This window comes from Phoenix dactylifera, chromosome 3 (genome assembly GCF_051530095.1).
Source record: "Phoenix dactylifera cultivar Ajwa chromosome 3, Ajwa_hap1_PhDact_Kaust_v1.1, whole genome shotgun sequence".
NCBI classification, from domain to species: Eukaryota; Viridiplantae; Streptophyta; class Magnoliopsida; order Arecales; family Arecaceae; genus Phoenix; species Phoenix dactylifera.
The window spans coordinates 52,023,584-52,047,328 of NC_143192.1; the positions used below are offsets into that span (position 1 = coordinate 52,023,584).

The window sequence follows — 23,745 nt, forward strand, 5'->3', positions numbered from 1 at the left end:
ATATATATATATATATATATATATATAAATGCAATCATTTTTTCATACATATTGAGGCTGTAATGAATTTTCAGGCCTAACTTATTCTCTGGGCCCAAAAACTCAAGACATACTGCCGTCCCACCGATGCCTAAGCTTCCGCGAGACTCCAAGTTCCTTTAAACGCACTCGGGCATTCATCTTTCTGCTCTCATCGCTAAGTAATCGTGATATTATTATAACTTGTTTTTCTAGAAGCAGGGTTGTATTTTTCCATCCGTGCGAAAGGAGGGGAATCCTTATTTTGTGCAAAAGGTACAATCCATATGCAAGAAAAATACCATGCCAGCTGAGGGCTTCGTCTGCTTGGTGATCATGCCAAGTTCTAGGCAAAGACTTGCTCAGTTTAAAGCTGAGCTCGAATTATTCTTCAACATCTTGTTTAACAGATCTGATGGAAGTTTGAGATCCATCGAGACTTCTGCCTATATATTTTATACCAACTATTTTGATTATTATCCTAGCCGTAATTCAAATAATTCAGTTATTAGCTCCAAAACTGATATGTTAGGAAACCTCTCGATTCTCAAAAAGCTCTTATGCTGCGGTTTTTAGGTACAAACAGGCAATTCAACCACCCCTGCAATACAGTCTGTACCTAGCAGTAACTAGCATGCCAACAAACATTTGCAACTACAATCATAAAACCATGTGTACACATAGACATAACTATTTTAATCCAAATTAAACTATGTTTAACAGGGGGAAGCCAAATAAATTTATAGATTTTTTGCATGAATATTTTTCTAAAAATTCAAATTTATATAAATACTTTCTTAAAATTGATATTTATTTTTGTACCCTCATAAAATACTGTTTAGTCATCGTAAATTTTTAAAAACGTTAGTTTTAGGTTATTCTAACTTTCCAACCAAACAAAGTTCCAGATTTTTTTTTTAAAGAAAAACATGATTAAAAAAATTAAAATAATACAAAGAAAAAGATGATCTTGTTTATATCTTCCTTACAAACTTAAGACATCAAGTTGGTCTCTTAATCCATTATTTCAAATACCATATTTCTCCAAGAAAAAGGAGCTTAAAAATTAATTAATCATAATAAACTAATTGATAATTGACTTTTTAGAACAGAAACCGATCTTCACAGACATTGGAATAGGAACAAAACCTCAAGCTAAGAGCAGGATGATTTTTTCTGTTCAGAACAAAACATCAGGATCAAATCCACCCCAGACAAAGGGTGAATCCACGGTTTCACCCCACCAAGTCAAGGCACCGCACCTGACGCCCCCTCGGAAAAAGGGCAATATTTTATTACCGGTGCAGTCATTCGTCCAAATATCAAACCCCGTGACCAGCCACAGCCACCCGATCATCCTCCAAACCATCCCCACCGTCCCTCCACCCATTTCAAATTTCAAATCATTCGACCGTTGCGAACCCAGCCATCCGCTCCCCTCCTTTCCCTGCCCCCTACTTAACCTCTCCGAGAGGGCCACAAGGCCCACAACCCTCGTCTTATCTCTCTCGCTTGGCTCTCTCGGACACAACCTCTGTGTCTCTCCTCACCATGGCCGTCGAGAAGAAGCAACCCTCCAGTCCAGCACCGCCTACAACTCCGCCCAGGGCGGCGGCGGCGCCGCCCCTGTCCCCAAGAAGACCATCGAGGAGATGTACCAGAAGAAGACGCAGCTGGAGCACATCCTCCTGAGGCCCGACACCTATATCGGCTCTGTTGAGAAGCACACCCAGACCCTCTGGGTCTACGAGAACGGTGAGATGGTCCACCGCCGGTGACCTACGTCCCGGACCTCTACAAGATCTTCGACGAGATCCTCGTCAATGCTGCTGACAACAAGCAGCGGGATCCGTCGATGGACTCCGTCTGTGTTAGTTTAATCGAAGGGCAATGCCAGCAGGTATGTATTAACCTGGATGTCTCTCTGCCAGTTAATTTCATTGTCTTTAAATTTTAATCTGCGTTAATAAATGTCACCTCCCTTATTCTATCAGGTCAGCTATGTGAATGGGATTGCCACTGTAAAAGGTGGAACTCGTGGAATATGTTACCAACCAAATCACGAGCCATGTCACAGCTCTCACAGGAGTTTCTTAAAAAGGATCAGTGTTGTCCTACCTACTCTTTTTGAACTGACGAGAAAAAAAAACTACTGTTGAAACTGAATAAGTATATCTAACTCTGTTCTTCTGCAGTGGCTAAATCGGGAGTTGTAAATAGCCTCCTCTCATGGGCTGATTTCAAGCAGAGTAAGGAATTGAAGAAGACAGATGGAACCAAGAGGCAGAGAATTGTGGGCATTCCTAAACTCTTGAGGATGCTAATGACGCTGGTGGAAGGAACTCTGAGAGGTGTACCTTGATTTTGACAGAGGGAGATTCAGCAAAAGCTCTTGCTGTGAGTAGCGTGAACTTAGTTAAGTCTGTTAAAATCTAAGCTTCTGAGTATGAATAAGTAATTTCTGCTTTGCTGTTTAATATACAGATGGTATCTCTGTAGTAGGAAGGAACCACTATGGTGTGTTCCCTCTGAGGGGTAAGCTACTGATTGTGAGGGAAGCAAGCCACAAGCAGATAATGGAGAATGCAGAAATCCAGAACATTAAGCAAATTCTCGGTTTGCAGCAGGGGAAGGAGTACGAAAGCACCAAAGGTTTAAGGTATGGACATCTCATGATAATGACCGATCGGGTATGTTTTCGATGTTGTTTATGTTCATTCTTGGAGGAAAAAAAGTGCCAGCATACTTACAGGTTCTTTGTCTGCTGGTGCAGGATCATGATGGTTCTCACATCAAGGGCCTCCTGATTAACTTCATACATTCATTTTGGCCATCACTGCTGAAAATCCCATCGTTCATGGTTGAATTCATCACACCTATAGTGAAGGTAGGCCTTGATTGTAAAGTTTTTTGTTAGAAAATTGTCATATTTAGGATTGTGAAGCAAGTGATGCATTTTCTGTTCTACAGGCAACTCATAACAGAAACAAGAATGTCCTGTCATTCTACTCCATGCCTGAGTATGAAGCATGGAAAGAAAGTTTGGAAAGGAATGCAAGTAGCTGGTCTATTAAGTATTATAAGGTCGTCCTGTTTTAGAGTGTAATGAATTAGAATATAATCTGCCTAATATTCTGTTAGCTCCCATATAGCATTGCTTATTCATGTTGCCTGTCGTAGGGGTTGGGAACAAGCACATCAAAAGAAGGAAAGGAATATTTCCAAGATATTCATAAGCATAAGAAAGATTTTATGTGGGTGGATGAACAAGATGGAGATGCTTGAATTGGCATTCAGCAAGAAAAAGATTGAGGGCTAGGAAACACTCGCTTCGCCAATTTGAGGTAAATGCCTTTTCGTTTTTTTTTTCTGTCAACAAAGTAATCCTCGCCGCCTCCCGCGATTGGTTTCTTCTGCTCGACGTCGCCCCGCGGACGGACGTCTTTTCTTGCTGAACCCCCTCATCGGAGCCGAAATCCAACTCCCTCCCGCCGATCGTTTCCTCCACCGGAGCGGCTACGAATTCTCTCCGGTCCATTAGAAGTTTCTGAGGATCGGGCATGACATGGACTCCACCTCGGATCTCCTCCATTATCGGCGCATTTTCCCATGTGGCGCTTTCTTGTTTTCGAGCTCGAGCACAACCCCGACGGATTTCATAGTGGTGATCGCCGGGTGCGCTTACGACGGTCGTTTGGCCGTGTGTAAATTGGGAGATGAATCATGGACTGTGTTGATTACTGATTTATTCAGCTCGCCCCTCTCTGTGGCGCACCATGAGGGGACCTCTATTGGCTTGGCCGGCAATGCTTCGGTTTGTGAAATTACTTCTCCTTTGGACTATGCACCGTTCGATTTGCCAGATATTGACGACGAGGACCTTGACGATCTAATTTTCATCACAACATCTTCACAGCTCTTATTGTTTGCTTGATATAATAGTCTTGTTCATATTGATTCTGATGATCACGATGCGGATTCTGTATTTGATTAAGTCACGCATTATAAGATATATGAGTTCATGCCGGAAAACCCTCCCGGATGGTCTCATGTCGAAAGCATTCATGATAATGCAGTATTCGGAACATTTCTACCATACTTGAAAAACAATGAAGTTCAAGTGTGGTATAAATATTCCGAACACTGCATTGTCATTAATGCTTTCAACTGGAGACCATCCGGAAGGATTTTCTGGCATAAACTCATATATCTTAAAATGCGTGATATAATCAAATTCAGAATCCGCATCGTTATCATCAAAATCAACACGGACAAGATTATTATAACAGGCAAACAATAATAGCTGTGAAGATGTTGTGATAAAAATTAGATCGTCAAGGTCCTCGTCGTCAATATCTGGCAAATCGAACGGCGCACAGTCCAAAGGAGAAGTAATTTCACAAACCGAAGCATTGCCGGCCAAGCCAATAGAGGTCCCCTCATGCTTGGTCATAATTTGTAGGATGTGAATATATGAAGAAAAAGTTTGAACCAAGTTATAAATATCCCACATCATGCTCGGTCATACCCTTAAGTATCTTTATTTTTTATATCCAAGCTGCCAAACTCTTATTTGAATCTTGCTATTGCTCTCCTCCAGTCTCTCTTTTCCTTTGCTTTCTATCCGCTTGAAGTATCTTTTATTACCAACACTACCTATTCTCAATCTTATTATATAATGAATTTAGTATTCATTTCTTTTACCCTTTTTTAGTTCCTATATCATGTATGTCTATAATACAAAATAACCAGATACTAATGTATTAATTTATGGAAATTCTGGTGAGATTTCAAACAATGTGACACAAGGGGTCCTATTGACAAATTGACATGCTTAAAATTGACAAACAATGCTCCTATATTTCTGGATTAGGTAACAGAGGTAGTGTTATATCATGCTTAAAATTGGCAAATTGACATGGAATGAACTCACAGAATGTTACACTAGAGGTCCTACTGACATTGATTTAAAAATCTAAAAATAACTCTGACCCTTTTAAAAGGTTAATTATTTTAAGCTGTAATTAAACAGATGTTTGATAACTACGTTTGAAATAATATTTGCTATAGAATTTATCCATAGATCCCCATAAAAGAAATATTATATGCAATGAAAGGAAGGAAAGGTAAAAGAAAACGAGATTTGAGTTTGTATGGTGGAAATTGTAAGACATAATATAACTATCTTATAATACTGCGATATAGAGGACATATTTTAAACATAACAAAGTAATCATAATAATTAATCTAATCCAAAGTATGAAGTGCTTCAAGATGTGCAAAGATCACTTCTCGGAGGACACTTTGCAAAAGGAAAACCTAATTATATGCCACATGTTTTGGTGGTTTCAAATTTATGGTTTTGGGGAAACCACTTTTTTACCGAGTAAAGGCGACATCCAGATCCTTGGATAACCTACTCTGATTCCATAAAAATTTAAGTTTAGCATGCTAGGAATAAAATCACCTGAAAACCAACAATATCTATTTCTAATGTTACAATGTTTCTTAGTTGAAATGTTTTCCACTTCCAAGCCTGTGAATTGGACTTTCTACATGCTTGCCAAAAGACTAGGTATAGCTAGGAGTGAAAAACGAAAAAGAGAACCAAACCTACTCAACAAAATATTCCGCTTTGAATTGTATATGCAATATAACCATGTGCTGACTTACATTGGCTCGTATGGTATGTACAACTCTGATATGCTATAGTATTTGCCAGATATCTATTAATGAGTTATACACAATCATGTGACAAGTATTTATTGTGCAAAAGTTGATGCTCACCAACACTTATAGCACTCTTGGGGTTAAATGTTAATTTATAAAGAATATAATGACTCATTTTTAATTTGAAAAGTTACTCAAAGTAAATTTCGATGTAGAATGTTGGAGCAAAAGTCATGATTAGCACCAAGTTGGATTACAAAACCTTGTAACATGCCAATTATACTTGGTTGGGAAAATTTCTTTCTTATGACTTTTGACCATTGGTGCTTCTTTGCCGCTCATTATTATTATCATGATGATGATGATGATGAAATTTGCCAGTCTCATGCATGGTTATGATTCAATAGGCTTTCACATTTTGAATTTTCTTTGTTAATGATTGATTTTCATGTTTGCCGAGCACAAATTGCTTAGTTGTTCTGCTCCTCTGGTTTTACTATGTCGTTTCTATGTAATCATTCCTTGAATCACTTGACCTCATATATATATAGAAAGACAAAATTACGTTGATTCTACACTATTTTCTTGCTATTTTATCTTTTTTGCAAAATATCCACGTTTTAGTGTGCAACTCCAGGTTTATATATCATTAAGGGTTTTTTTGCATGGATACCCTTCTAAATATCAAATTTTGCATGAATACCCTTTCAAAATTGATATTTGCATGTATACCCTCGTAAAACTCTGTTATTGTATAAATATTCCTAATTTAACGGTTGTTATAATGGTGTTAAAAAAATTATATTTATATTAATTAAAAATAAAATTAAAATTTGAAATGGCATTACCACCCTTACTCTTCTTCACCTCCACCACAACACCCCCCCCCCCCCCGCCGCGCGCAGGCTTCCCCATCCCCCGCACTACCCCACCCCACCTTGTTAGCAATATATCATATAAATAAACAAATAAAACTATTATTTTAATTAATGAAAAATCTTAAAGGGAATAATATACATGCATATTATTCGGCATCCAAATAATTCTATTTCAATGCAAAATAAATCTATTCTAACACAAAATAAATCTATGCATTTAATAAATTTATATTATAGAATTTCAAATCCTACAAATCTACTAATATTAAATTAAAAATAAAAGTAGAAGAAAGTAGCCTGATTGAAGGCAGGTCGAAGTGCGTAGACGCTGTCCCAAAGAAGTATTTGCCCCCACGTACGGATCTTCCGGCAATCCTCCTCTGAGATACGACGACCCTACAACTTCTTCTTCGGCACGTCTCGGAAGAAGTCAAAGCGAACTCGATCGGACTTGTAGATCCAGCAAAGACCGGAATAAAAAGAATAAAATAAACTGAATAGAAACAAAAATCAAAAGTGGCTAAGAGGAGGAAGAATTTCTTCAGAATTTTTCTACTATTTTTCTGTAATTTTTCGTGTTCAAATAGGATGAAATAGAGGGGTTTATATAGGATTTTTAACAGGGGCAAAATGGTCTTTATGGCGGATGCGTCCATGCCTTCCGCGGACGCGTCCGCGCTCTTAACGCGTACGTGGGCAACGTGCGCCAGTGGACGCCAGTTGGCGCCCGCTGGCGCGTGCCCAGTTCATCCAAAAAAGAAAACGCTCGTTGGGCGTTTCCTTTTTTTTCCTCAAAAGCGCATGCGGCCAAATTCTTTGGCCGCGTGCACATTTAAGTTTTTTCCAACAATCCCCCACAAAAACTTAAATAATTTTAAAATCAAAATAAAATGTTGGATATCTTATATTATGTAATAGGTGTAGGTACCTTTCGGTTTGAACCTTCACTTAGTGACAATTGATTACATCTGTGGAGCCAAGGTGGTCTTAATCTTGAACCTCGGTCCATGGCTTAGATTAAATCAACAGCACACATAATATAGCCCGATCTGGGTTCTAAGCGGGTTGCGCTATTATGGCCATGCGTAGGTATCTATAATGTGCTTTTTAGGGAATCGCCCATTTTTCATAATCGCGGCCTCACGACTGCATATATAGGTAAGTCCTAATAAGGAAGCTAGCAAGGAAGCTCCTGCCTCTTGGGTCTCGGACTCATTAAGATACAAACGAACTCATCCTACCGTTTGCTTTTATGAGCACTAGCGCCAAAGGGATAAGGAAAACATGAAATAGTGCTCCTTTTAGTCACACTTCGGTTTGTTTCTACCCATTGAACCTTTCAAGGTTGGGTTCCCACCGTGGTGATCTATCTTTATGGGCTAAGCCCCATCCCCCTCGACGACTCTAGAACCACTGTTCTAGATAAGCCTTTAGAAAGCTGATCAGCCAAATTATTTTCTGATTTTACAAAATTCAAGGCAATAACATTATTTTTCAATTTATATCTTAATAATTTATGACGTACTTTCAAGTGCCTGTTCATTTTTACATTGACATTTTCTTGGTTGTATTTATCTATTGCAGATTTACAGTCACAATGTAAAGAGATAGGTGGTAAAGGTGACTCATCTACTGGAAGGTCTATTAATAGATCTCTGAGCCACTCAGCCTCAGTGCTAGTAGTGTCTAAAGCTATCAGTTCAGACTCCATGGTACTCCTAGATATCAAAGTTTGTTTGGTAGATTTCTAAGACACAGCAGCTCCTCCTAGAAGAAAGACATATCCTGTGGTAGATTTAACATCTAAGATGTCGTTGATCCAGTTGGCATCGCTATAGCCTTCTAGAACAGCTGGAAATCCACTAAAGTGCAAACTATAGGACTTGGTACCCTTAAGATACCTAAGGATCCTCTCTAATGCTATCCAGTGATTTCTATTTGGATTAACAGTATATCTACTAAGTCTATTTACAGCATATGCTATGTCTGGCCTGGTATAGTTTGCTAGGAATCCTAGTGAGCCTATGATTTGAGCATATAGGCTTTGAAGGACATGAGTTCCTAAGTTCTTCTTAAGATGAGTAGAGGGATCAAATGGAGTAGAGATAGGCTGACAATCGATATAATTGAATTTATTGAGTATTTTATCAACATAATGACTTTGGGATAGCTCAATACTATTTCCACTTCTAATTATTTTGGTATTTAAAATTAATTCAACTTGTCCCAAATCTTTCATATCAAACTTATGATTTAGAAATTGTTTTACTTCATCAACTATCTGAAGGTCTAATCCAAAGATCAGTATATCATCTACATAAAGACACAAGATCACAAATTTATTTCCAACTCTCTTATGGTATACACATTCGTCTGTACTATTGATTTCAAATCCAAATGTCATTATGGTTTCATCAAATTTCAAGTGTCATTGCTTAGGTGCTTGTTTAAGACCATAGAGAGATCTGACTAGTCTACAAACTTTATTTTCTTGGCCTGGGGTTTTAAATCCCTCTGGCTGGTCCATATAGATTTCTTCATTTAAGTCTTCATTTAGAAAAGCTGTCTTAACATCCATCTGATGAATCACTAATCTATGAATGAAGGCTAATGCTATAAGGATCCTAATAGTAGTAATCCTAGCTACAGGTGCATAAACATCAAAGAAATCTATCCCAGGTCTCTGAGTAAAACCCGTGGCTACTAATCTAGCCTTAAATTTATCTACAGAGCCATCAGGCCTAAGTTTCTTCTTAAAGATCCATTTGCACCCTATAGTTTTACAATCAGGAGGAAGATTAGTCAATTTCCAAGTATGATTTTAGATAATTGATTGCATCTCATTGTCCACAGCTTCTCTCCAAAAAGGTGAATCCAAGGATTTCATTGCGTCCTCAAAGGTAGTTGGAGAATCTTCTATAAGAAAGGTATAGAAGTCATCTCCAAATGTTTTCTCTACCCTAGATCTCTTACTCCTCCTAGGTTCTGCTTCTACTTCTATTTCTCTTGTCGTTATTCTACTAGAGCTACTAGCTATATCGCTATCTACTCTAGTTCTAAGTGGAAAGGTGTCTTCAAAATATGTTGCATCTCTGGCTTCTATGATGGTGTTGTTACTAATATCACTTACTTCTGAATTTATCACCAGAAATCTATTAGCATTATTATTGGCTACATAACCTATGAATATGGCATCCACTGTTTTAGGCCCTATTTTTTTTCTCTTAAAATTAGGTATTTTTACTTTTGCCAAGCACCCCCACACTTTCAAATAGCTAAGATTAGGTTTTCTATGTTTCCAAACTTCATATGGGGTTAGATCATTATTTTTAGAGGGAATCCTATTAAGGATATAACAAACTGAAACTAGAGCTTCCTCCCACAAATTCTCTGGCACTTCTGAGCTTATAAGCATGGAGTTCACCATATCCATTAAAGTCCTATTCTTCCTTTCTGCTACGCTATTTGGTTGGGGAGAATAGGGAGCAGTCACTTCATGAATGATTCCATGATCTTCACAAAATTGAGTTATCTCATTAGATGTATATTCACCTTCCCGATCTGATCTAAGGATTTTAATTTTCTTTTCCTGTTGGTTCTCAGCTTCGATCTTAAAAATTTTAAATTTGCTGAGGACCTCATCTTTGGTTTTAATTAGGTAGATGTAACAGAACTTGGATAGATCATCTATGAATGTCACAAAGTATCTGTTACCTCCCCTAAAAGTTCTACCAGAGTCACACACATCACTATGGATCAACTCTAATAGATCTGAATCCCTATTAATGGATTTAAAAGGCTTCCTAGGGAGTTTGGCTTCTACACAAATTTGACATTTCTTATGGTTCTTAAGATCACTTTTTGGTATTAGATTTAGGTTCATAAGTTGCTTAATTGAATTATAATTTACATGACCTAATCTACCATGCCAAATAGAAGGGGGTTCTATATTCATAATCAAAAGATTTTCATTTATTGAAGGAGCTATTACATTCAACTTGAACAATCCTTCACTAAGGAATCCTTTTTCAATAAACATTACACCATGAGAAATTACAACCTTATTGGACTCAAAAACAAGACAAAAGCCTTGCTGGACAAGCAAGGAACCACTAATGAGATTTTTCCTAACAACTGAAACATGTTGGACGCCGTGCAGGGACAGGACTTTTCCAGAGGTAAGCTTTAAATCCACACATCCTACTCCTAGCACACGCACCTCCGAGCTGTTTGCCATGATCACAGCTCCTCCACTTGAGATCTGGTAAGAAGAAAATCAGGAGCGATCCGAACAAATATGAATATCAGCTCCGGTATCAATCCACCAATCAAGTGCTTGTAAAGTCATGTTAACTTCAGGAGTGAAGGAAACAGATCTGAAAGCTATCTCAGAGGAGCCAGCGCCGGAAGTCACCATGTTGACTTGAGTACTGGTTGTGTGTGGACCCTTTTTCTTAGATTGAAGAGGTGCAGTCTTCTTATAGAAGCAATGGGGAGACAAATGATTGGTTCGACCACACACATAACAGAAACGAGCACCATCTTCCTCTTTCTTCTTCTTCTGCTCCTGGGATTGAATAGGTTTCCTATTATAGTGGTGGTTAGGGTTTCTAGGGTTGTAGGGTTTCTTTTTGAAATTCTTACGGAAGGGTCGGTTCTAATTTTTCTTAGGAGGGGCCTTTACATTATATGCATTATTCTTGGGTCCAGTAGAGGTATTACTCCTGAGCCTGTGCTGCTCTTCAATCCTAGTAGAGTTCAAGACTTGGGTTAGGGTGAGAACTCCTTGGGTATGGCTAAGGGTCTTAGCAAAATCAGACCAGGAAGTAGGTAGTTTATCTATCAGACAGGCTACCTGGAATGATTCATCCAAATTGGTTCTATTAGCCCTAAGCTAGTGGATCAGGATTTCAAAATCATGGATTTGGTCGTTCATAGGCTTTGAGTCCACCATCCTAAAATTATTGAAGTCGGAGGCCTTGAACCTCTTTACCCCAGCATCATCAAGACCATATTTGCTATCTAAGGTGTCTCAGAGTTATTTGGCACTCTTGGCTGTATAATAGATATCATACAGCCTCTCAGAAAGAGCACCTAGGATTCTATGGATACAATGATAATCTATCTCATCAGGTGTCCTAGAGGGTGTGCTAGTGAAGGCAGAATGTTCAGTGTTGGAAGAGGTTGTTGGGTTGGACCCGTTATCAACTTCAGTAGTACTTTCACCTATGGCTGAGATTAACCCTAATGTGGTGAGCCAGAACCGCATTTGGTTCTGCCACCTCCTAAAGTTATAGCTATCAAATTTTTCAGGCTTGGCACTAAGATGGTTACTAGTGTTTGAGGCCATAGGATCAGGGTTACAGAATAGAGACAGAAACCTGATTGAAGGCAAAACATCTATGTCAAAAAATTGCACTAATATTTATATTGAACTTTGGATGTCTAATTGATATATCAAAAAAACTAATAGCCAGATCAGCTCCAGATCGGTGGTGGAGCACTAGGCTCACTTAAGTACCAGCCTTTCTTAGGCACGTATGCCTTTTTGACAAGCTTTTCTTAGACACTATTAGTTAGTGGATATAGTCACTAAAAATCACACAAATTCAATTTTTAGAATAATCTAAGTGCAAACTTAAATTAGATATTATAGATTAACTAATTTTAGAATTTTTCGTTTGAATTTTTCGAATTAGCAATAATTGATTACTAATTTAGTAGTAACAAATCAATTATTTTAATTGAAATTTAAAATATCAATTTAATGAATTATATGTTAGAATTGATTTATTGCCTTATTAGAATAATTGATTACTAATTTTACGGCAAATCAATTATTGTAATTAAGATCTAAAATGTCAATTCAACGAATTAAAAGATTTATTCCTTTATTAGAATGATTGATTGAGATTTAATAAGTCAATTCTTTAAATTAATTATTATATATTAACCAATTTTCGAATTTTCTGTTTGAATGGGATTGGCAAATTACTTCTTGAGGAGTCCAAATGGAGGTATAATAAACCTCTTGGAGGTTAATCAAATTATTACCTCTTTAGAATAATTTATTATTAATGATGTACTAGCAAAAACAATTATTGCAATTAAAATCTAATATGCCACAATTGTAATAAAAATTTTAATGAATTATATATTACTAACAAAAAATAAACAAATACTTCTTTGGATTGTTAGCAATATATCATATAAATAAACAAATAAATCTATTAATTCAATTAATAAAAAATCTTAAAGGGAATAATATACATGCATATTATTCGGCATCCAAATAATTCTATTTCAATGCAAAATAAATCTATTCTAGCACAAAATAAATCTATGCATTTAATAAATTTGTATTATAGAATTTCAAATCCTACAAATCTACTAATATTAAATTAAAAATAAAAGTAGAAGAAAGTAGCCTGATTGAAGGCAGGTCGAAGCGCGTAGACGCTGTCCCAAAGAAGTATTTGCCCCCACGTACGGATCTCCCGGCAATCCTCCTCTGAGATACGACGACCCTACAACTTCTTCTTCGGCACGTCTCGGAAGAAGTCAAAGCGAACCCGATCGGACTTGCAGATCCAGCAAAGACTGGAATAAAAAGAATAAAATAAATTGAATAGAAACAAAAATCAAAAGTGGCTAAGAGGAGGAAGAATTTCTTCAGAATTTTTCTACTATTTTTCCGTAATTTTTCGTTTTCAAATAGGATGAAATAGAGGAGTTTATATAGGATTTTTAACAGGGGCAAAATGGTCTTTATGGCGGATGCGTCCACGCCTTCCGCGGACGCGTCCGCGCTCTTAACGCGAACGTGGGCAACGTGCGCCAGCGGACGCCAGTTGGCGCCCGCTGGCGCGTGCCCAGTTCATCCAAAAAAGAAAACGCTCGTTGGGCGTTTTCTTTTTTTTCTCAAACGCGCACGCGGCCCGAGAATTTGGCCGCATGCACATCTAAGTTTTTCCCAACACCCCCCCCCCCCGCCGCGCGGTGCCCGGCTTCCCCATCCCCCGCACCACCACCTCCCCCCCGCCCCCCGGCACCCGCCCGCCCCCTGCGTATCGGGATCCCGATCAAGGGCCCAAGCCCGGAGCCGAGAACTGGTTAGAGACAAGAGAGAGAGAGAGAGAAGCAAAATTTAGGAGAAGAGGAAGGGATGGAGTGCTGGTGGGATCGAGTGGTGATTCCGATGAGGCGAGTCTGGATCAACGTGGCTACTCGCATCAGAAATCAGAAAACCTGTATTTTTTTTTTTTGATGATCCTTGTCGAACGAGTCGATCAGAACCATTCCAGTGGAAGATTAATTAGATTAGATTTATTTCATTTCTATTTTTCACTGTGAACCTGAATTAAATTTTTTTTTTGGTTTCTAACCGCATATTATATACTTTATTTGAAGGTGAGAAAAACAAAATATCACCCATTTTTGATTGATTGTTGAAACATAATATGGCTGCATGTTATTTTTTTTCTTTTATTTTGTTAGGATAGGTTTGGTTGATAAGCACTCTCTCTTACAATTTATATCGTGTATACTTATTTATTCAATGTACAGGTTCTTAAATAGAGCAACAACTATTCAAATTAAAGGTAAAATTTGGAGGATATTTTAGGAAGGTTAAGAATTCTACAAAACTTAAGTACTACTTTGGAAGATAAAAGAGCTGGTTAGTTGATGTTGGCTGTTATAAAGGATTATAAAGGCTATCACATTAATTAATATATCTAAATTCTTTCCATCTTCTAAGATTTTTTTTGTGTATATATCCTTCTAAATATAGAAAATTGCATGAATATCTTTGTAAAGTTACTATTTGCTTGTATACCCTTATATAAATTTCTATTTGCATGCCTACCCATTAAGGGTATTTTAGTCATTTTAATTTGAAACCGTTAATTTTTTAACGGCGTTAGATGGCATGGGTATATATGCAAAAATAAGAATAAAAAAGGGTAAAATAGCAAAACAAGTATTTTACGAGGGTATACATGCAAATATCAATTTTAGAAGGGTATTCACGCAAAATCTGATATTTAGAAGGTATCCATGCAAAAACCCTATCATTAATCAAAGACTCTGAGGGTTATCTTACTTTTGTGCTATGACAAGTAGTTTGATTTCTTGAGTCTTTTCCACGCATCATCTCTATATTTAGTTTTCCTATAGACTCTGATGAAATATCTGATTCAATATGGAAACCCTTTCAATGTATACAAAAGTCTTTGTTTTTCTCATTTAGTTGTTTTCTGCATATAACTTCTAGACTGTTTGGTATATCATCTTGAATTGTTTTGTCTAAAGCACTTACGTTGTCACCTAAAAGGTTATATGGTGCTTAATACTAAAGCACTACCCATTTAAATGTTTAATTTAGTCCATTTAGTCATATAAATGTCCTCTTAAATCTAAGCAACTTATCTATTAGGCATTCTTATAATCTTGTGGAATATAACAGTCTCCTAGTTCTTCATGCATTATACTCTGCTGGTGCAACACTCAATCTTCTACTAGAGTGCCAATTGTAATATCTTTCTTAGTTTTGTTTCAATTTCATCTTTCCCTTTACATTTTACACTATGCCTGAGCATCTTACCGTTTATGCCAAACACCCTTGTAAATTTTCTTGTAAATTATTTACCTGCCAAGGAACTCCTATTGCTTATATACCTTAATGCCCTAAAATGGATTGATCTTATACAAGTTCCTAATTTTCAATAATGTAAACCTTTAACTATCAGTAACACAATAAAATATATAAATAAAAATGCAAGAATGAACATACAGTAAAACCATGGGCAGACTAGAGTAATTTCACTAATTGACTAATTGCAAAAGTTTCAAATATAAAGGACAAGTTGTCATGGAAATTGTTGGGATGGTATGACAAGGGGCTTTGGGTTATGTTTAAGGGTTTGTGTCACGCCCCGAACCTCGCACCCGGGTCCGGCGCGCGACCGGCCGCATGAGCCCTAGAGCAGTGCCCTAAAGATCATGCAAGGCCTATAATTAACAAAATTCCAATAAATCCACAATTAATCTAATAATCCAAATAGACAAATCCGACATGTCAAAATAAACAAATAGTTCAATTACGAGCTCTTCAAATATTCATCGACATCAAAGAAGGACAAACAACTAACTAACTAATGACTCTGGTACTCGCACTCTGCGCCCATCCCATCCAAAACTATGCATCCTGCAACTCTGGTAAGAAAAAGAAAGAAGAAGGGGGTGAGCTTTACAGCCCAGTAAGAATCTCTACACATCCATACCAACACAATAATAATATGAATTCGAAAACCACGACAAATCGATGCACATTTCATGAAATCATAAACAGTTTCCATAAGACTCAAATAATCAATATAATTATGAACATCAAGCATCAATAAAAGTCCATAATTATACATCAAACATCAATGAAAGTCTGGCCACATAAGAATGATATAGTATATATATAGCTTATAAATCACTATGACTATTTTCAATGCTTTTTCTTCCCATTCTATGTTAACTTGATCCGGATCAATTATCTTTTCCGACTTTGGGCTACATCCCGGTCACGTTTCCGGCCCGTGACGGGGCAATCGATAGTATCACATTTCCGGCCTGTGATGGGGCAATCGATAGTGTCACATTTCCGGCCTGTGACGGGGCAATCGATAATATCACATTTCCAGCCTGTGATGGGGCAATCAATAATAACGAGATAAGCCCAAAGTCCCTGTTCATTTAATCAATTCACAAACACACATCCATTCCCTTTTCCACTTTATCCGACCTAGACTAACCATGGTCACGTTTCCAGCCCGTGACGGGGCAATCAATATAACATGGTTAGTCCATGCCACCACATCCATAAATCCAATTATGCAGATATAGGTTATACACATACATGCATCCATCATAATTCCAATCACAAGCCAACACGACCAAAATATAATTTAATATAAACTATTTTTGCTTTGTCTGGATCATAGCATATCAAACATATATATAGTGCAAAATATTTATATCATGTAGGATTGGCGTAAAAGGAATCTTACATTTTGCTGACAACCCAGACAGACCACCGTGATCTACGAATTAGCTAGGGTGCGTAGAACCTTGCTCAATGTCTCTTTGTCCAACAGTTTGTTGCCCTACAGAACCAAATCAATATTAAAAATTATCCGGAGTATCTGACAACCCAAAACCCTCCATTGACCCACGACTATCCAGCAATCCTTACAAACAATGATCTCCTCGGATCAAACTAGAGAGAGAAAACTCCAATCTAGAGAGAGAAAATTGGAGAGAAATAATCCAAGTAGAGGGAGAGGAACTAATAAACAAGAGAGAACCTAGGAGAGAGAAGAGAGGAGAGAGAAAACTCTTCCTCCTTCTCAAAACAGGGGGACCGATCCCTCCCTCTCTTCTCGGATCAGGATGGCACAGCCACCAAGGTGCCCATCCTCGGCGATGTAATAACCCTAATTTTTTTATATATATATATATAAAAGGATAGAATAGTCCTTTAAATTGATATAAGGGGCAAAATGGGAAGGAATCAAAAGTTAATGGCATAACAGCAGATATGCTGAAGTGTTAGGGGCAAAATGGAAATTTTTGGTATGTGATGTGACTTAATTAGGAGGGTTTGGTGGCTCAGACGTGAAACAGAGAGGAGAGGGAGGTCTCAGGCGTGGAAACACAGAGAGAAAGAAAAAAAAAAAAGAGAAAAAGAAGAAGAAGAAAGAAGAAGAAGAAGGGGATTCGAGGAGGAGAGGGATCCCGGTTGCACTTCCAGCTGAAGGGAAAAACGTAGATCTCCTTTCCCTCTACGCAAGGACCTCGATTTCCAAAAAAAAAAAGGTAAATATCCATCCCTATCTAGTCTTTTGATGACATTAGGCTATACAAAGGGTGGATATAGTCTAAAGGGGTCGGATAAGGGTTGTAGAGGCGGTTAAAAGAGGAAGAATCGGATTTTGACAAATTTTTCCGGCACTACGGAAAAACTGTGTCGAAGTCCCAACTTCGGTGAATTATTTAGGGGGTCAAACGACCTCCGATAGCAATGCATGTTATCTCTTTGGAATTTTCTATGAGTGTAGAATGTTAGGTAAAAATTTCATCAAATCTGGAGTTTGAAAAGTGGATCAAACCCGGGATGAAGTAACCGGCTGTCGGTCCGGGTTACTGTTCATCCGGGTGGAAAATAAGGGATTTCATGCTATAATAGAGTATTAAGCCTAGATCAAGCTAAAAGGGACCTTGTACTCATGCAAGGGAGTCCCTAATACACATAAATGGTGAGTTAATTAATTAAAAAGAAAAAGAAGAAAGAAAAGAAAAGATTTAGGGAATGGGGGAGTTGAATCAATTAAAGTTTCCTATATTATAATTGGCACGTAGATTATAGCCCTTGATACAGGACTAAATGTATTATAAATGCATGTCACAGTTGGGCAAGAAGCTAGGGAACAAGAGGAAGAAGTTCCCCACTGCCTGCTGTAGATTTTTGGAGGCGTATCAGGGCTGTGCCGGATTGACAGGTGAGTGGGAGTCATGTACTTTGCACATGAGCGCATTCCTTATTCATTTTTATAAATGTTGCCAAGTGTGACTTGATTCCACCTGATTTATATGATTCAGTACTATGACATGTTGAGCATATTCATGAGTAGCATATATGTTGACTTGATTATTCCATATATGCTTCCGATGAGTTGATATTGATTGTGGTGATATTGATGACTTACTCCATATTCTCTATGTTGAGATCATGTTCATCTTATTATTGATCTTGAGATTTCACCTCGAGCCATGATTATATCTGGTCTCATGTGCATAGTACTTTCTACTCCACTCACTGAGTATTTATATACTCACTCCCCAGTTTGGTGTTTTTGATTGCAGGGCAGGTATTGTATAGAGAAGAGCAGGATTAGTGGTTGCCTGCTAGCTGTGCCGCTCCATAGTATAGTATAGTATAATGTAGATAGAGGTTTATACCTTTTGGTGTATTATAAACCTTCTATTGTATATAGTGCATAGTTACAGTCATAGATCCTGTTGTGGATATGGGTTTGACCATGAATGGATTGGAGAGCAGGTATATATATATGTGCAGATCAGTTGTATGCCTGTGATGATACATGTGTTGTCCAGGTTATATTGTGACAGATTATGTGATTGCTGCTCTGACAGGTAGTGTGTTGTATGTATTGAGATAATCCTGACAGGTCACTATAGGAAAAGTGATCATTTTGTGCATGTATCATGCCAAATTTTTCAAGATCTATTGATGATTGATAGGTAGTAGGGTTCTACGCAGTGGCTGGTGGCCTTATGCCTACCCGCACCCTAGGACCGTCGCGGCGGCCCGCCGGGAACGGGGCGGGGTCGTGACAGGCGACGACGGCCGGCCAGTGATGGCCATCAACTGCGGCACCACCGGCGACAGTGGTCGGCCGGCGGCCAACCAACGAGGGGAAGGAAAGGAGATGGGATCACGAGGAAGGTGATCTCGGTCCACCTCTTTCCATCCCCTCTAAAACCCTAGAAATCCCTCTCGACCAACCCACAGTCCCGATACAATCCTCATATGCCATGGATCTCAGCCAATCCCGGCGGCCGGCGGCGACGGAATCCGGAAGAGAGGAGCCGAACAGGGGTACCCTGTTTCGGACCTTTCTTCGATGATCTCACCGGCCAAATCCCCACCAAAGCCACCCAAAATCCAAGCAATGAAGTGCAAAGAAAGGATCCACGCTTACCTCGGTCCGATGGGTGCTCCGGCGGCCTTTCCGGCGAGGAATCGGCGGAGAAATGGAGGGTCTTCACCGAAGGAAAGAGGAAGGTTTTCCCCCCCCCTCCGCGGCCGGCCGGATCTCCCTCTCCGGCGCTCGATCCTCTCCGGCGCTCGATCCCCTCCGGCGAGTCGCCTCCCCCGACGACCGGCCTCCCCTCACGCCGCCGCCCCCCCCCCCCCCCCCTTTTTTTTTTGTGGTGTCTCTTCTCCCACGATCGTGCCCTAGGCACGATCGTATATGGTGGATGGGCCCGGTCTTTTCGGGCCGGCCCGCCCACCCCTCTCTCTTTTTTTTTTATTTTTTTTTTGGGGGTATTACAGTTTGAAATCAGGAAAGATATTCATTTGAGAAGTTGTAAGAAAGCTTTTAGGGAGAATTTGAAGGGATTGAAGTGTCAATAAAAATGGTTAGCACAAATGAATAGCTAGATCATTTTAGAAAGCCAAGCTTGAATAGATGGGTTAAAGTCCATTGATATGGTTATGATTTACTCTTTCTTCTCTCCTTTTTTTTTATTACCCTTTCTTCCTCCATTTTTATTATTCCATGAAAAAACTATGAGCCGTTCGGACATGGTATATCACTATATTGGATAAATGCCTTGGTTTTATCTATTCAATTTCTCATTGTTTTTTGTCTTGATAATTAGCTATCAAGGATACAACTTGTTGATCCCAATAAATAGGAAGACCATGGTTTTGAAGTATGCAATTGGTCCAGTAATTTAGTCTATTAATGGTTATCTGCATTTCTCAGTTGCAAAAATCTTCATGTTAACTATATTCCTGTATAGAGAGATTTTGAACTTTTGTATCTTTCCACAATTGGTTCATGTTAGATCTTTTGGTAAATATCATCCAGTTGAAATGCTCCTGGATGCTTAGTGATGCATGATTGATGAAATTTGAACACAAAATTTAGATATCTTGTACCATGTCGGTGGTTTGCGCTTAATAACTAGAAGATTCTACATTAGGTGCGACATTGTGGTTACAATCTTAATTTTGCTCGTATTCCTACACCTTGATTTCTACGCCTTATCCTAGTTCTTCAACCATGTCTTAAATGAAGTATTTTTGTTGGCATCACTTTACTCAAGATCAGTCTTATTGGATGGTACATGTAGCATTTGTTTGTTCCATCAATCATGTATTTCTGTGCCATGCAATAACTCAAGAAGTACCCGATTATTTTGTAGAGATGCTCCTGAGATGCTTTCATACCCCAAATATCTATGCGTTCTACTTGCAAACATCCGAATCCACTTTGTACCCTCAATTTGGATTAGGTTAATTAAGACCATATTGCAAGGATTGTTGTGCCGGAATCGAAACCCTAGACCGGTTGCCCAGCGACTCAAGTCGGTACGGCACCATGTTGTTCCATCGCGAGCTCGTACCGACACGATAAAGGGGGTGAGGGAGAGGGAGAACGGCAGAGAGACAAAGAGAGAGAGAGGAGAGAGAGAGTGGGAGGAAGGCTAGCGGAGGGCTAGCGAGCCACGTGGAAGAGGCGGAAGAGGGGCTCCGCCTCCGGTACCTTGTTTCATTATGTTCAAAATCGGGGAGGCGGAGCTCCTTCTCCGCGCAGCGGCTCCCCGGCCCTCCGCCGGCCGGCCTCCACCTTCCTCCCTGCTCTCTCTCTCTCTCTCTCTCTCTCTATTTTCTTTCCTTTTTCTTCTCCCCCTCCATCGTCGGTACTCGTTTTGATTATCAGAATCATTCCGGTCAGTCATCAGTACGGCTCGGTACGTTCCGAACCGGATGGTTTGGGACAGCTCCGCCGACCATGCCAAATATTTGTGAACTAACTTGGAAGATAAGAGAACCCTGGGCTGGGGGATTTATTATTTTTTCCTAGTGACTTTACTTTAAACATCCAAAACTTCGACCATATTAGACAAGTTTAGTATCTTAAACTTAAAACTGTATTAAAACTTGTTACTTTTGCTAAACAGATTTTAAAAAGTAAGGACTACAAAATTTACCTCTAGATTGTCATGCAGTATTATATGGGTCCAATCAAAAGGGAAGGAAACAGGGGAATGCTGAAATCGTATGGAGAAAATTGAGACACTATATTACTAGCCATATTAAGTTACAACAGAGAGGATAATTAAGACATGAAATAAAAAATACAAATTTATTTAATCCAAAAGGTTCCATATTCTCAGTCATGCGGTAGTATCACCTCTGGGAAGACCATATTTTAAAAAGAATAATCAAGTTGGATGCCTTATGTTTGGTTGTTTTTGAATTCATAATTTTAGGAAAACCATTTTACACAATAACACATTAATCTGATCCAGTGAAATGTCGAATGAAATGTCTCATGAAACTTGCGTTACATACTCTCCAATCAAATGTCCCAATTGGTTCCCGAGGAAAGCTATTTATTCTATAAACTAGTATTCTTTCTCTCCTTAATTGTTTAGGAATATCTTTTTGAATGGTTTTCTTCCCAAGATGCTCCATATTAAGTTAATTGTGGAAAGCTACTGTCTGTCCCACCTGCTAGATCTATAGGCATTTATATAATTTTTCTTCCCTTTTACTAATGATGAGCCTGATCTATGTAAGAAACTTGCACTTGAACCTGGGTGTGGTAAGGGGAATGGCAAACTAACACGGCAGCTTATAACTAAAGTTGGTAGGAATGAAGCGAAGCAGGCTATATACACTTTCTTTGTAGTGCAATAGAAATGTTTGTACAAGAGATGTTATACAATTTTAAGGTTGTCTTCATTGACTCATCGGCTTGGTGGATATCCATCTGTTGCAACGAGCTCTGCATGCTTATATTTTCAGGATTTTTCTGCACACTTCTGGTAACTTCACCTGACAGGAGAGATTACAGGAAAAAAAATATTATCCTCAATGATATCATCTATGGTTTTGTGCTTCATTATAAGTGGACTTTTTCATCTGAACTTTACCGTTGATCAACTACATTATTCATATCACATAGGTAAGAGGCAGCTACCTAGAGTGACCCTGGGAATCAGAATCAACGAGGGTAAGCGTGGCATTGTTGCTATGGAAATCATAAATATCAGCCTTCATGTATGAAAGGGAGCTACGGTCATCCGAGTTATGGAATTTATGGCGTGGGTTGTATTTGTTTTGTCTTGTAAAGTGTGGTCTACGGATATGTTAGCTTTTTCTCTCTCTTTCTGATTGTCCAACTTCTTAGGCAGTAGGGCTCGAGCTTGATTCTCCGGCTATTCTGGAGTACTTATGCTTTTCCTAGTGGTGGCAATTTTGAAAACCTGTCCAAAACTTATAATATCTCCTTCTGAATGTCTGTAGAACTAAACACTAAAAATAACATGATGCTTTGCATTTTAGGAATGCTTGATAAGATGGCTGTGTGCTTTTAAACCTAATATTTCCCTGATAGAACTAAGCGCCGTGTATAATTTGTCTTTCATAAATCAACCATCTCTAAAATAGCTTTAAATTTATTGACATGCATAGATGGCTTTATAAAGATTTCAAATTCTCGATGAATGAAGCAAAACAAATGCCAAGGCGCACCACCTTCTCATGGATGCCTGATAATTGTTTGTTTTTAAAATTAATAATTTTAGGAACATGACCCACCCTATCATGCTCCAATGAGGTGTAGGCCAATAAGGATATGACAGGGAGAGTAGAATTGTTGACACCTATGAATTAGGATATTGAATTTATCATAAAGGGCCTATGTTTAGTGAAGTAGTTTTCAAAACACCTTTTTTCTGAATAATGTTATTGCTATATTGTAATGACCATTAGTAACTATTGTAAAGGCATAGACTAAACTATTATAGTATGAAGATAGCAGTCTTGGGGGCAATTTGTATAGGATGAATATAGCAATCTTGTGGGTAATTTGCATTGGAAACATTTTATGTTTAATTGATAAAATATTAAACATTGCTTATATTATTGATATGAAAAGAATAACACAGTAAGTTCTTGGGAAAATGATTAACCAAACAATGGCTACTATGATCATCATATCAAGGCATTATGATGCCCTATGATGATGATTATTTATTACTGATTAAAATATGCGTGTAATGAAATTGGAGATGCCCCCTTCATGTATTTTCTAACCCTATGTTTTTCATCTTTAGTGCGATGAACCCATCACTACATGCTAGTTACTTGTACACTACTTACACAATATATATGAGCTATACCTAGTCTAATCCACCATGGAGCTACATTTGAACTGCTTCAAACTATGATGGGTCATGCTAGGTCTTCTTGAATTGCATCAAATTCCACTAAGCAATATATATCCTTTGAATCAATCACACTATCCTGCTCTCGCCTTAAACATGCCAAACATCATCTTGCTAGCTAATTTGGACCAAGAATCAC

At 38.5% G+C, this 23,745-nt stretch overlaps 1 protein-coding gene across 3 annotated transcripts; it reads left to right on the forward strand.

Annotated features, from left to right (window-relative positions):
* The first annotated feature begins 1,488 nt into the window (after nucleotides 1–1,488).
* Nucleotides 1,489–22,764, forward strand: LOC103724132 (DNA topoisomerase 2-like). 3 transcript variants are annotated; one of them, XR_005507851.3, is made up of 7 exons: nucleotides 1,489–1,918; nucleotides 2,013–2,415; nucleotides 2,503–2,708; nucleotides 2,792–2,905; nucleotides 2,989–3,102; nucleotides 3,199–3,362; nucleotides 22,343–22,764. XR_005507851.3 is itself a non-coding variant. In XM_017846887.5 (6 exons), exons 3-6 carry the CDS (start codon nucleotides 2,595–2,597, stop codon nucleotides 3,301–3,303), a joined length of 447 nt encoding a protein of 148 aa, XP_017702376.1. In that variant the 5' UTR covers nucleotides 1,489–1,918; nucleotides 2,013–2,415; nucleotides 2,503–2,594; the 3' UTR covers nucleotides 3,304–6,283. The 3 variants fall into 3 exon arrangements, 1 of the variants encoding a protein (XP_017702376.1); XR_001880407.5 differs by lacking the exon at nucleotides 22,343–22,764 and having other exon boundaries at nucleotides 2,503–2,677; nucleotides 3,199–6,158; XM_017846887.5 differs by lacking the exon at nucleotides 22,343–22,764 and having other exon boundaries at nucleotides 3,199–6,283.
* The last annotated feature ends 981 nt before the right edge of the window (nucleotides 22,765–23,745 follow it).